The 12,918-nt window shown below is 43.4% G+C and overlaps 1 protein-coding gene across 1 annotated transcript in view; it reads left to right on the plus strand.

Moving 5' to 3' along the window:
- The window catches only part of MEGF11 (multiple EGF like domains 11), a 1,080,387-nt gene that overhangs the window by 1,038,020 nt on the left and 29,449 nt on the right, over positions 1-12,918 (plus strand). Inside the window, exon 21 of the mRNA XM_082255259.1 lies at positions 1,329-1,535. Coding sequence (XP_082111385.1) covers positions 1,329-1,535 — 207 coding nt within the window. The remainder of the gene's footprint in view (positions 1-1,328; positions 1,536-12,918) is intronic.

Here is a 12,918-nt window from a genome sequence, read left to right on the forward strand (position 1 = left end):
GAGGAATAGTGCCCCATCATTGGTATCAGTGGAAGGAATAGTGCCCCATCATTTGTATTAGTGGGAGGAATAGAGGCCCATCATTGGTAATAGTGGGAGGAATGGTGCCCCATTATTGGTGTCAGTGGGAGGAATAGTGCCCCATCAGTGGAAGTAATAGTGTCCCATCATTGGTGTCAGTGGAATGATTAGTGCCCCATCAATGGTATTAATGGGAGGAATAGTGCTCCATCATTTGTGTCAGTGGGAGGAATAGTGCCCCATCATTGGTGTCAGTGGAAGGAATAGTGCCCCATCATTGGTGTCAGTGGGAGGAATAGTGCCCCATCATTGGTAACAGTGGGAGGAATGGTGCCCCATCATTGTATCAGTGGAAGTAATAGTGCCCCATCAATGATATTAGTGGGAGGAATAGTGCTCCATCTTTTGTGTCAGTGGAAGGAATAGTGGCTTGTCATTGGTGTCAGTGGGAAGAATAGTGCCTTGGCATTCTCTGTCAGTGGGAGAATAGTGCTTTGTCTTTGGTGTCAGTGGGAGAATAGTGCCTTGTCATTGGTGTCAGTGGGAGAATATTGCCTTGTCATTGGTGTCAGTGGGAGGAATTGCGCCCCATTATTATTACCAGTGGGAGAAATAATGCCCATGGGCCTAAATGAAAGCAAAGGGCCACATCCGGCCCGCAGGCTGCAGTTTTGAGACCACTGGCTTAGTGAATGAGTTAAAGCTCTGCTGACTTCCATCATCCAATCTAAGCTAAGGAAAAATTCCCTTACGGCCCATTTGCCTTTGGTAAATCAACCCCACTGTGTCAAGTGATTGTTCTATAAATTGCTTTTAGTAGATAGTGCCATTGAGAACCGTACCTGCATTGTTGGTTCAGTTGTATTCACTGCACCACAAGTGGGCATTAAGTTATATAATGTCTGCTGTAGCACTGAGCAAAATGTGAACAGTTGCCCTTGAACATAGTCAATACTTCAAGAGCATGCCTGGGCATAAGGAAAAAATATTTCTAGATATATTGGTTAATTTTCTGGTTACAGTGCTATTCAAAGAAAAAATACAATTTGTCAGAAAGGTAGAGTTAGCCATAGGACATTACTGCAGTTGGAAGTTTGTAGTATATATAGCTTTGCTCTGGAAGATGGCACCGCAGTCCAGCCCTCTCTAACAACCTCCATCCATATTGTTGCCCCTTACTTACCACTTCTTGGTATTTATCATTTTTACCCATAGGGCTTCTCTATTCCCATTTTTTTCCCTGCTGCCTCCTGAGCTCCAGTCTGTCCCCCATTTTCTTTTTGACTTGTGTTTATTGCTTTTTGCAGATTGTATGAAAGAGTCAGGGTGCAGTTCCAGCACCTGCTCACTAAGCAGCAGTGAGAACCCTTATGCCACCATTACAGACCCCCCCGCGCAGCACTCCAAACACTCAGAGAACAGCTACGTGGAAATGACCTCATCTGCCCATACAGATGCCCCATACTCAGATATACCACCCTCATCCAAAGCTAACAAAAATGTGTATGACGTGGGTAAGTGCGAGTCTCCATGCTAGCTAGCAAACGTGCATGACACTCTGTCATCTGGGCTTTGGCAGAACCTGCCAGCTGTCTCTTTGCTTTTCTGCTTCTTATCCCACTGACCAGTCACTTTCCTTCCTTTTCCCTTTCCATATATATATATATACCTGTGAAGATAGGAAGCAACTGTATGCTAGCTGCAACTAACTCTTTAGTTTAGGTTCACATCTATGGGGGCTTCACGTGATTCCTTTTTCAGGTTCGTTTTCCGGTGCGGTTTGCATTTTTTAACATGCTTTTTTTATGCATTTATGATACGTTTTCGATACGCTTTTTAATTATGCGTTCCCTGCTGACAGCTAAATGTATAAAAAAAGCATTTTCGGCAAAAAAAATTCAGGAAAAAAATTGTTTAAAAAAATGGCGTGGAGTCCCTCCCAAAATCCATACCAGACCCTTATCCGAGCAAGCAGCCTGGCAGGTCAGAGAAAGAGGGGACGAACGAGGCTTTGAGGTGGGGGGGGGGGCTGCCCCATGTTGATGGGGACAAGAGCCTCTTCCCCACAACCCTGGGCTGTAGTTGTAAAGGTCTGCAGGCGGGCGGAGGGGGGGCTTTTCGGAATCTAAAAGCCCCCTTTAACATCAAAAAGTGACAAAGTAAATAAAGACAGTACACAAGCTTTTGACAATTCCTTTATTAAAATATAAAAAACAATGTCCCCCGATGTATATCCAATGCCCGCCACCACCACTGGACCCAAAAAAGAAAAACAAAAAGCTCAGCTCCCAACGAATGCTCCTGCAGTCTGCCTGGCCCACCGTGTGACATTTTCTAAATAGCTATGGGGCAAGGCCACCAAGCGACGTCACCCCCCTGTGACTTTGGCGGCCCAGCATGCACCAATCTATGATGTCATAGGGTAGGTGATGTCCTGGTATTAATTTGGAGGGGGATCCCACGCTGTTTTATTTTATTTTTATTTTTAAATGTTGCCGTCAATACTTTTTTTCACATTCAGCTGTCACGTAGCAGTCAGCTTCCTGGCCCGCTCCTTAGCAACCAGCTATACACAGTGTATTAAAGTGAAAAAAAAATGCCAAACATATTAAAAAAATGCATTAAAAACACAACATTTGCGTTTCTGGTTTAGCTCCATTGAAGTCTATTACATGCAAAACGCATTCTGCTGTGGGAAAAAAAAGTACCCGACCCTTTCCAAAAAGGCATCAGCTGAAAACCACATAGATGTGAACGTGTACCTTAGGAAACCATGTTAAATGCTGTAGTGCGTTTCAACAAAAGGGAAAACACACAAAAAGTGCATAGGTGTGAACGTAGGGTTAAGGCTAATGACATCATTGGGGTAGAGTAATTGTTAGGCTTTAGTCACTATGGCTCTTCGAGACATGGGGTGTCACCTAGACATCCAATCAGGTTCGCTTTGTCTCCTGCAGATCAAAAACTGAAAACTTCTTCACCTTTCACCTCCTAATTTTGTGTTTTTTTTATTTTTTCTGCAAAAGCAGTAATAGGAGCGACCACAAGTTAGAGAGGCGGGGGCCCATGTCCCTCCATGAGCTGAAAGTAAAGACTTTTACACTAAAGCTGGCCATATATTATACAATTTTCTTGTTCAATTTCCTTTAGATTTACCTTTAACTATGTAGTGCAAGGGCCTGGCTGTTTGGATACAAATTCAGAGTGTTTAGGTTTGACCTCATATTATATGGTTTTGGTAAATCTAAAGGAAAATTGTAACAAGAAAATTGAATAATGTGTGGCTAGCCTAAGTCAAAAATCCTGTTTTCTTACCCATCAATTGACCCAGGGTCAGAAGGTTTCTGAGACAACTGGGACATCCTAAACTAGTCCAATTGAGGGGTGGGAAACAGCAAAAACAAAACCCCAACAAGCCCACAACTAGGTAAAAAACTGGGGGCTCCCCCTGAAGGACCTTACATCTGAAACTGGCACTAGTGCAGGTCTGAAAATCTGGGACATCCTAAAGTAGTCCAATTGAGGGATGGGAAACAGCAAAAACAAGACTCCAACAAGCCCACAACTAGGTAAAAAACTGGGGGCTCCCCCTGAAGGACCTTACATCTGAAACTGGAGCTAGTGCAGGTCTGAAAATCCAAATACTAAAACTTAAAGACTGTGTGAACAGAAGACCAGATGGCAGCCGGGCAAATCTGGGAAAGAGATGACTGGTGCAGAAAATCCCAAGAGGCACTTAGTGATCTAGTAGAGTGCACCTTGAGAAGAAAGGACAGAAAGCCATTCTTAAGCCTATTGACTTGAGGTGCTTAAGCCACCTAGAAATGGTGAATTGAGAGGTAGTCTATCTCTTACGTGGATCCTCAAGGAATGATGCAGAGGAAGTCAGTTTGAAGGAAAATGTGGTTTAGAGATGAACCTTAACAGCTCATACCACAACCAAACAATGGAGGAAAATGTCTTTGAAGTGCACTGCAGGACAAAGAGATGGAATTATATTGTCCTGGTTAAGGTTAAAGGAAGAAACCACCTTAGGTGGAAAGGAGGCTCCAGGCCTCAAGATAACCTTGTCAAAATGAAATAAAGTATGTCAACGGCCAAACAATATAATGTCAGCAGCATGCACAACAGTGCCAATATACCAACACTAAAAATAATCAATATATCAATATTATATTTATATTATTAATTTAAAAAAGGTTGTAGGGCTATATAAATCAAACTAAAATACGTGATATCTCAGATCACAAATCAAGTGCAATGAATCCAAAATAAGCGATATCTCAAATGTGCAATAAAACAAATGTGCATAAAAAAAGTCCAAGTGAAAAAGAAAAGAAGCTGTGGTTCCCAGTGCTAATCTCAGGTGTCACCCATGTTGATTTTCCTTCACCGAATGGTAAAAATGCGAAGTCACCAAAAGTATATGCTGTCTAAATTATAGGACATCAAATACGTAATGCAAAAGGAATAATATGTTGTGTCTCTGGAAATCACTGTGGGAATCAATAAAACTAATGGAACTCCCACACATTCAGGACGAAGCCATCAATGAAGTCAAGCAGGATGAATCATGAGAAGAGAATACATTCGTATAGTGCAGTAAATTTATTAAAAAGCAAAACAATAAATAAATAAAGCAAAAACAATAAATCCATGGACTCACACGAGCCAAACGCCAATAATGTGCAAAATGCTGGCGATAGAATACAATGAACCAGGTCCATAAAGTGCATAGACATGTGTAAAAGGTCGCAATACATTTACTGCAGATGCCGCCAAACTATAAATAGGATGGCGGCTGGACCTCAGGCATATATCTCAGCTCAACGGCCGTTTCGCACCACGCGCATCATCAGGAACCTAAAAGATTTAGCCCAAAGTGTCCGAATTTATATGTAGCCCTCACCTTGCAATGGATTCCATTGATTGGGGACATTGAGAACGGCAAAACGTCACTTCCAGTTTTGCTGTCATGTTAAATGAGGTCACTACCGGTATCGCCGTCATGTAGTTGTAAACAACAACACGACTTCCAGTCCGGCGCCATTTTCTAGTTGACCTTTCAATATAGAAACAGAAGTAATCAAGAGTCCTAATGATTACAAATATTACATTGATCGAGTACAAAGGATATATTACAAAAGCAGACACACAGAAGGGGCCGAAGTATATCAAATTATTATTATGTAGCCAAAAGAAAATATGATTATTTAATCTTTAGGACTCTTGATTACTGCTGTTTTTATATTGAAAGGTCTACTAGAAAATGTCTGGAAGTCGTGTTGTTGGATCTAGTTCATTGCATTTTGCCGTTTGGCTCGTGTGAGTCCATGGTTTTATTGTTTTTGTTTTATTTATTTATTGTTTTGCTTTTTAATAAATTTACTACACTATGAGAATTTATTCTCTTCTCATGCTTCATCCTGCTTGACTTCTTTGATGGCTTTGTCCTGAATGCGTGAGAGTTCCATTCGTTTTGTCAATTCCTACAGTGATTTCCAGAGAGACAACATATTCTTATTGCATTACATATTTGCTGTCCTATAATCCAGACAGCATATATTTCTGGTGAGTTTGCATTTTTACCATTCGGTGAAGGAAAATCAGCATGGGCGACACCTGAGATTACATTGAGTACTGGGAACCACAGCTTCTTTTATTTTTCACTTGAACTTTTTTATGCACATTTGTTTTATTGCACATTTGAGATATCACTTATTTTGGATTCATTGCACTTGATTTGTGATATATCACAAATTTTATTTTGATTTATATAGCGCTGCAACCTTTTATATATTGATTTACTCAAGATACCATTGTTTCTGTACAGAACAAGAAAGGGTTCCCTGCAAAAGAGGACCTCAAACTCATGAATTGCCTAGCAGAGATTATGGCAGCGAGGATGTGGATGAAAGCAAAATATCTGCAACTGGTTCAAAGGACAGTCTCTCAAGCTGAGGCTGAGATCTTATGGAGTCACAGGTAGACATATAGGTGGTATTTTGCAAGCAACCCTCTGTACAAAGGCCCATACCAGAAAATTAGAGGCGAGCAGTTTTAAAAAAAGAACTGGCAGAGCTGAGATATGGTCTTGATAGTACTTAGGCCAGCAATAAACACAGGCCAGATTGGAAGAAGGTCAGCATGTGTCCTACGGAGTACTTCTTGGGATGAAATTTCCTTGCCTCCTAACATGCAATGTATGCTTTCCAAGTGCAATGGTAGACCTTGTAAGAAGTTGGTTTCCCGCTTTTTAGAAGCACAGCAATAGCAAACCGAAATAGACCCTATCTTTTAGGACCTGGGCTCCAGCAGCCATGCTGTCAAGGCAATCATGAAGCATGAAGCAGAGAGGTAAACTGATCCTTGCGACAGGAAAACTGGGCAATCTGGAAGTGCCCACAGATAGTCTGCCAGAAGCCTGATAAGGTCCAAGTACAACATCCACCTGGGCGAATTCAGTAAGTATCACTGTAATACCCTCTGCCTTTGAGAAGATGAGGAACTAACTTCAGAGGAGGAAATGCTTAGTCCAGTTGGATTGATTCCATGGAGTCACCAGGGCATCCACTGCCATGACTAGGGCATCCCTAAACCTGGAGACAAAACTCAAGTTCATTGTTGAATTTGGAAGCCAATAGGTCTGTGACGGAGGTCTTAAAACCCTTTTGGATGAAGACACCTATCCTCTGAGTCCAGATGTTGATAACTGAGAGAGTCCACATGCCAATTTTCCACTCCTGGGATGTGCAAAGTGGACAGAGCTGAAAGCTCCAGAATGTGGATATAATATTGTCTTGGGATTGTCCAGAAAATGTCTGATGCAGCCAGAAGGTTGGGTCGCAGTGGTCTGGAGTGGAATTGGCATATTGAACTGCCTCGGACTAGGCCACAATCAAGTCCAGTTCTTTCATGCAAAAACAGAGAGTTGGACAGCTCCTGGACTAAGGAGTGGAGACTCTAGAGTTTATCTTGCAGAAAAACTCCGAACAGAGCAGAATCTAGGAGGAGACCTAGATTCTCCAAACAACGAGTCGACCTCTAAGTGTTAAGGATCTAACCAAACCTTTGAAGTGTCTGAACATGGTCTGTTCCTTCAGTAAGAGGTCTTCCAGTTATCCAACAACAAGAATGCTTTGTAAGCACAGCAGAGCAAGGTCAAGGGCTAGCAGTGCAGTAGACAGGCCAGAGGAAAGGGCAACAAACTGATAGTGCTGTGTGCCCACAGCAAAACACTGGAAAGTAAGCATCCTTCATGTTCACAGAGGCCAGAAAATCTCGCAGATGGAATGAAGTGGAGTCACTGACCTGGTGGATTCCATGAAGAATGTTTGCATCTGAAGGAAGACATGCTTTGAGATCCAGAATTGGTCATATGCTTCCTTTGGTTTTGGGAACAGTAAACAGGTTTGAATAAAAACTTCGAAACCTGGAACAATGCCAATGACTCAATGAGAAAGAAGTTAAGCAAGAGCAGCATGGAGGTTTGTTAGTTAACTAGGGATATTTGCAGGTTTGACAACATGAAGCAGTGCAGAGGTAGAGATCCTAGATTCTAGCCCCTGGTAACAACATATTTAAACCTATGAAAACAGAGTATGCAGCACTTATTAAAAAAATCACAGAGATTAGTCAATAATTGAAGTAATGATATGTACAGTACATCAAAACGGTGACTATAAGCAATAAATAAAGTTCATAGGGAAAGGAGTCCAATAGGAAGTCCAAGACCCAAGTGTTGAATTTGAAGATATGACCTCCACCAATCACCAGTGAGTATGGCCTCTTACCCTAATCAGATGATCCCCATTACAGGGATCTCAAACGCTATTGAAAAGGACTCCTCACACCCCAGCATATGGACAAGTAGATAATATCCGCCAACAGGAAATGCCTCTTAGTGCTCAATCCCAATCCTCTCAGGGGAGTGTCAATGGACCCAATCAGCATGTAACACAGGAAAAACTCCTCATGGTGCAGTATGTTCAAACAACAACACTTTATTGATTGGAAAGCCAATAAAACACTCACATTTTAGTCGATGTATAAAAGCATCAGAAGTCAATATCCTGTGGGGGACTCGCAGATGGACAGTGTGGTAGCTGTAGCCGTGTAGCCTCTAACTCCAAAAGGATAGATGCTGGAAGATGTTCATACGGCGGACTTGACCGGTCCCCTGCCGGTTTTGTCAGATCCTGACATCATCAGGGGGGTTGTTTATATTTTACCTATGCATCGGAGATAATTTCATTCCAGGTGGTCGCAAAGGCTAACAGCTGTTCCCTCCCATTTTGGGAAGTGGTCTTCTCATTGTGATGAAGACTTGCTCGCAGGCTTGGAGGATTTTGGAATCCAAGGTTTGGGATGGAATTGAGTTCCCAAACCTAGACTTGGGTGTGGAAGTCTGGTTTCTTTTGCTGAAGCAAAAAGTTGCTCTTTCCTCCAGTGATGTCTTTGGTAAAGTTGTCCAGGGAGGCACCAAGGAGAAGTTTTTCATCAAAAGGCATACAGAGTAAGCACTTTTTGCATTGTTCAACATTTTAGCCAAAAGCTCCTTTACACAGCAGAAGATTCATTCTCGATATGAGACCTACAATATCCATAAGCCACTTACCACATTAGTGTTCTGAAACAGGCATGAGTTCTAATTGTATTAAAACCAGAGGATCAGGACCCAGATGCATTGGTTATATTCTTGGACCATTCCCTCAAGTTTTGGCGAATGGACATGAAAACAATGACAGGTTGCAAGGCAGAGCCTGCCAGAGATAAATCATCTAAAAAGGACAGATAACACTCCTTATCATCCTCAGCTATGTATGCAGAAGCAACTATAGCTAGAAGCATGCCATAGCCATGATCCAGAGGAAAAGGTGTAGAAGAACACCTGCCTGCAATCCCTGCATGCTGGATCAGCTATCATCATATCAAGTCCATCGAATTCCACCAAATTATATAGATAAAATAGAAAATTCCTTCCCATATAGAGCAGAGTAGGAAGCCACATTGGATGGCGCCAGTAAAGTGGGTGGATTTAAGCAAGGAACAATGATCCAGGCTGTCAGCATCAGGTCCATGGGAAGGCCTGCAGGACCTCTTCTCTTGCAATTTTGAACCACCATACTACTAGTATGCAAAAGGAAAAAGGGTCCAAACAGGGGGAACTTACAATTAAGCTGCCAAGGCGGGAGAAATTTTATGGTGGCTGTCTGTGTCCAAGTCACTGTAGGCAATAAGGACTGTCCCTGTCCCATGTGAGGAGCCAGTGGCGATTTGCCTCATTATGAGATCAGGAGAAGCAAAGAAGTGTGCACCAAGCAATAACTGGTGGCACCAGGCATGTGGGCACATGCGTACACAAATCAGGGTTTAGCAGGAGCAGTATATAAAGGGCGCACAACACATATTTAAAAAGACTTGCCCCAAAAAAGTGCTTGGAATACATATGTGTCGCAGCACAGAATCTCCATAAAATAAGCTCAAAAGGGAGGTAGCAGGAGACCAAGTACACCCCCAGAGCACACCGCACATTGATAGACTGTTGCAGCTCTGTTTCTTCCAGTTCTAGTGTCACACAAAGGGACACAGCACAAATCTCTAATGGCACTTTTCCACTGCAAGTACCGGCTCGGCTCTACTCGGCCCTGCTTGGCCCGGTTTGCTTTTCCACTGCTGGTACCGCATGGTACGGTGTTGGAACGGTTCGGTACGGTATGGTTTGCTTTTCCACTAAAGTAGTACTAAAGTTAAGTGGGTGGGATAACAACGATTCTCTGACCAATCAGTGGCTAGTAGTGACTGCATGCAAAGGATTGTGGGATATGGTACCGGGTATGGTACCTCTTGGAACCACCATCGAGGTGGTACTGTTTTTGAGAGTCGTACCGTTCGGTTCCATGCAGTGGAAAAGCGCCGCCGTACCGTACCGAACCGTTCCTACACCATACCATACGGTACCAGCAGTGGAAAAGCACAAAAGCGAGCCGAACCGTTCGGTTCCATGCAGTGGAAAAGCGCCATAAGTGTTAACCCATGAGGAAGATAACACAAGAGACAAAGGACACATTCAAGGCTCCCAAAGAAAAAGTGGGGCAAGCTCCAGCACTTTTCGCAGTGGTGGTCTGGAGAGCACCCTGTGGCAACAGACACAGCTACAAGGTACTGGAGACTGCCCATATAGGACCCAGTGAAACAGTTCACTTTCCAGACAGTAGTTATCCCTCAGGTGGGCTTACTTGCAAAGAAGTCTTTAGGGACAGGATTACGCCAAGAGGTGTATCACGGCCCTAAACCTATAAAGCGTTCTGCAGCTAACTAACACAGTACATCAATGGTCTGTAGAGTGCCGCAGGAAGAGCCCAGTGCACAAAGGTCACATTACAGGCAGACAACATCCTTACCATTGCGGGGTCCAGGTATGGCTTCTAAAGCAGTGCCAAGAAAAAGCCTATGTGGTAGACTGCAAAAGGAAGCTGTCTTGGCTCTGCAGGTAGTGAAGAATCTTGATTAAAGATAAAATATTCTTATAAAAGGGGGTTAAAGGACGACTTAAGTGGATTTGTTGTTCTCGGTGTATTCTTCTAGGACACTAGAAAAATAAACTGAAGCATAATGGAAGTAGGGGGGGTTAATATGGCTGATTAACAGCTTTTGTTTGCCAGTATACAAGTCTTCTTTGGGTGACAGTAAACCCCCAATTTTCTCAGAATCCTTCTTACCCTGTGTCCCTAAATGAACAATTAAAGTGGAATGAAACCCTCCTATCCTTTTCAGCCAAGGAAGCTGCCATCTTAGCCTCTGTTTGATCTCCACCTGCCACAGTGCTGCACATGTGATCAGCTATGACACCAGCCATGTATGGTTTGACAGTTTGGTTGAGAGCACAAACAAATGTGACAGTCAGGGGCGTAACTACAGGGGTTGCAGGGGTTGCAATTGCAACCGGGCCCCATGCTCCAGGGGGCCTGTGCGGCTCCCCTGTACACCTGGATAGGAGAAGCGGCGGGGGCAGCATGTAAAGAAATCACTGTCCACCTTTTTCCTCCTGTAGCTGCAGGAGGAAAATGGAGGAGATTGGTTCTTCTGTATGCTGCCCCCCGCCACTCCTCCTATCCAGTTCACTTGTGTTCTGCTGTCTCTGGGCCCCCACTGTGCTCCCCTGGTCCCCCCCCCCCACTATGCTCTCTCCCCTCTCCTGCCAGCTGCTGCAGGGGATGTGACACAATAGAGAACCAGGAAGGGGTCTGTAAATATGTCATTTATCAGCTCCTTCCTTTTCTGAATGGACAGAGTCATAGTCAGTGACATTGTAAAAAAATAAAATAAAATGATAAAAAATAATACAATTAAAATACCAAAAAATAAAAACTACTGACACCAGTGGGTGAACTTCCAGGATCTCAAAGGTCACACTTGCAACTGGCCCAGGCATTCCACCACCGTAGGGAGTCCCCAAGATGGCAGGAAGGGGGCCCACTGCAGAACTTGTAAAAGGGTCCCGCTGCAGGACCGTAATAAAGGGCCCCGCAACAAGAGTAAAGGGCCCCAGGATTAGTGGGAAGAGCCCCAGGCTTGAAGGGAAGGGCCCCGGCCAGGGGTCCGGGGGGCCCTTCATGGTTTCTTGCACCGGGGCCCCGAAGGTTCTAGTTGTGCCTCTGGTGACAGTTATCTAGGAAAAGGTTGTTTTGCTGTCAGTAGACTTCCCACATTCCAGAAACTCGAAAACAATTGTAAGGTTTGTCCCCCTTGGGGTGGGATTTTTCAGGGCAAAAAAATCCAATCCTTTAAAAATCAACAAATTTTATTTCATAGATAACACAATGTACAATCATAAAAACAGATGCGGTATGAAGCTTGATGGTACAACTGTTTCTATATAACTGGTTACCACGGGCAACCCAGTGACTAGAACAGGCAGGAGCAAACCCAACGCATTTCGAGAATTTTTTTGGGGTTCAATCTCTTCATCAGGGGTACCAGACTATATTATACATTAAGTCAGTAGAGGGAGTACCAAGCAGAGAATCTCAAACTATTAAAATCAATATTGCTGATCCTTGGCACACCATGGAGAAACAACCCCCCAGATGGAACACCAGCGACCAGTAAAAACCTGGCCCACAAGGGGTACAAAAAGGGACCCACACCACCTCCAAAATCTCTAAAGTGAAAATGGATCTAGGGCTATATATGCCACAGTAACAGAGTATAGAGAATGGTGCAGCCTCTACTCCATAACGCTGGTGTTCATCTCCATGGTCAGGTTGAGAGTGACGGCATGCCCTGAATGTAACTTTTTTGAAACCCTTAAATCGATGGGTTTCGTTTCGCTATAAAACAGAATTGTACCCATGACAGCTTGATAAAAATAATGTGCTATAGCAAAGAACATACATTCCACATGAATAATTATGCAACCAAAATTAGTGTGTGCTGTAAACCGCCTCCAGCATTGTTTTTGGTTCTTGTTGCCATTTTACTAAAGCCCACAGCCCCTGAGCAGAAATAAATCATAAAGCAGAATAAACCCATCAATTTAGGTTTAAAAAAAAGTTACATTCCTGGAATGCCGATAATGCAGCTGTCACATTTGCTTGTGTCTTCAACCAAACTGTCAAACCATCAAATGGCTGGTGTAATAACTGATCTCATATGCAGCACCACGGCAGCTGTATATTAACCACTTAAGCCCGGAAGATTTTACCCCCTTCCTGACCAGGGGGTATTTTGCGATTCGGCACTGTGTGACTTTAACGAACAATTGCGCAGTCGTGCGACGCTGTACCTAAACGAATTTGACGTCCTTTATTTCCCACAAACAGAGCTTTCTTTTGGTGGTATTTGATCACCTGTGCGATTTTATGATCATGCGCTATAATCAAAAAAAGAGCGACA

The sequence above is a fragment of the Pelophylax lessonae genome (assembly GCF_965119305.1).
Source record: "Pelophylax lessonae genome assembly, chromosome: 4".
NCBI classification, from domain to species: domain Eukaryota; kingdom Metazoa; phylum Chordata; class Amphibia; order Anura; family Ranidae; genus Pelophylax; species Pelophylax lessonae.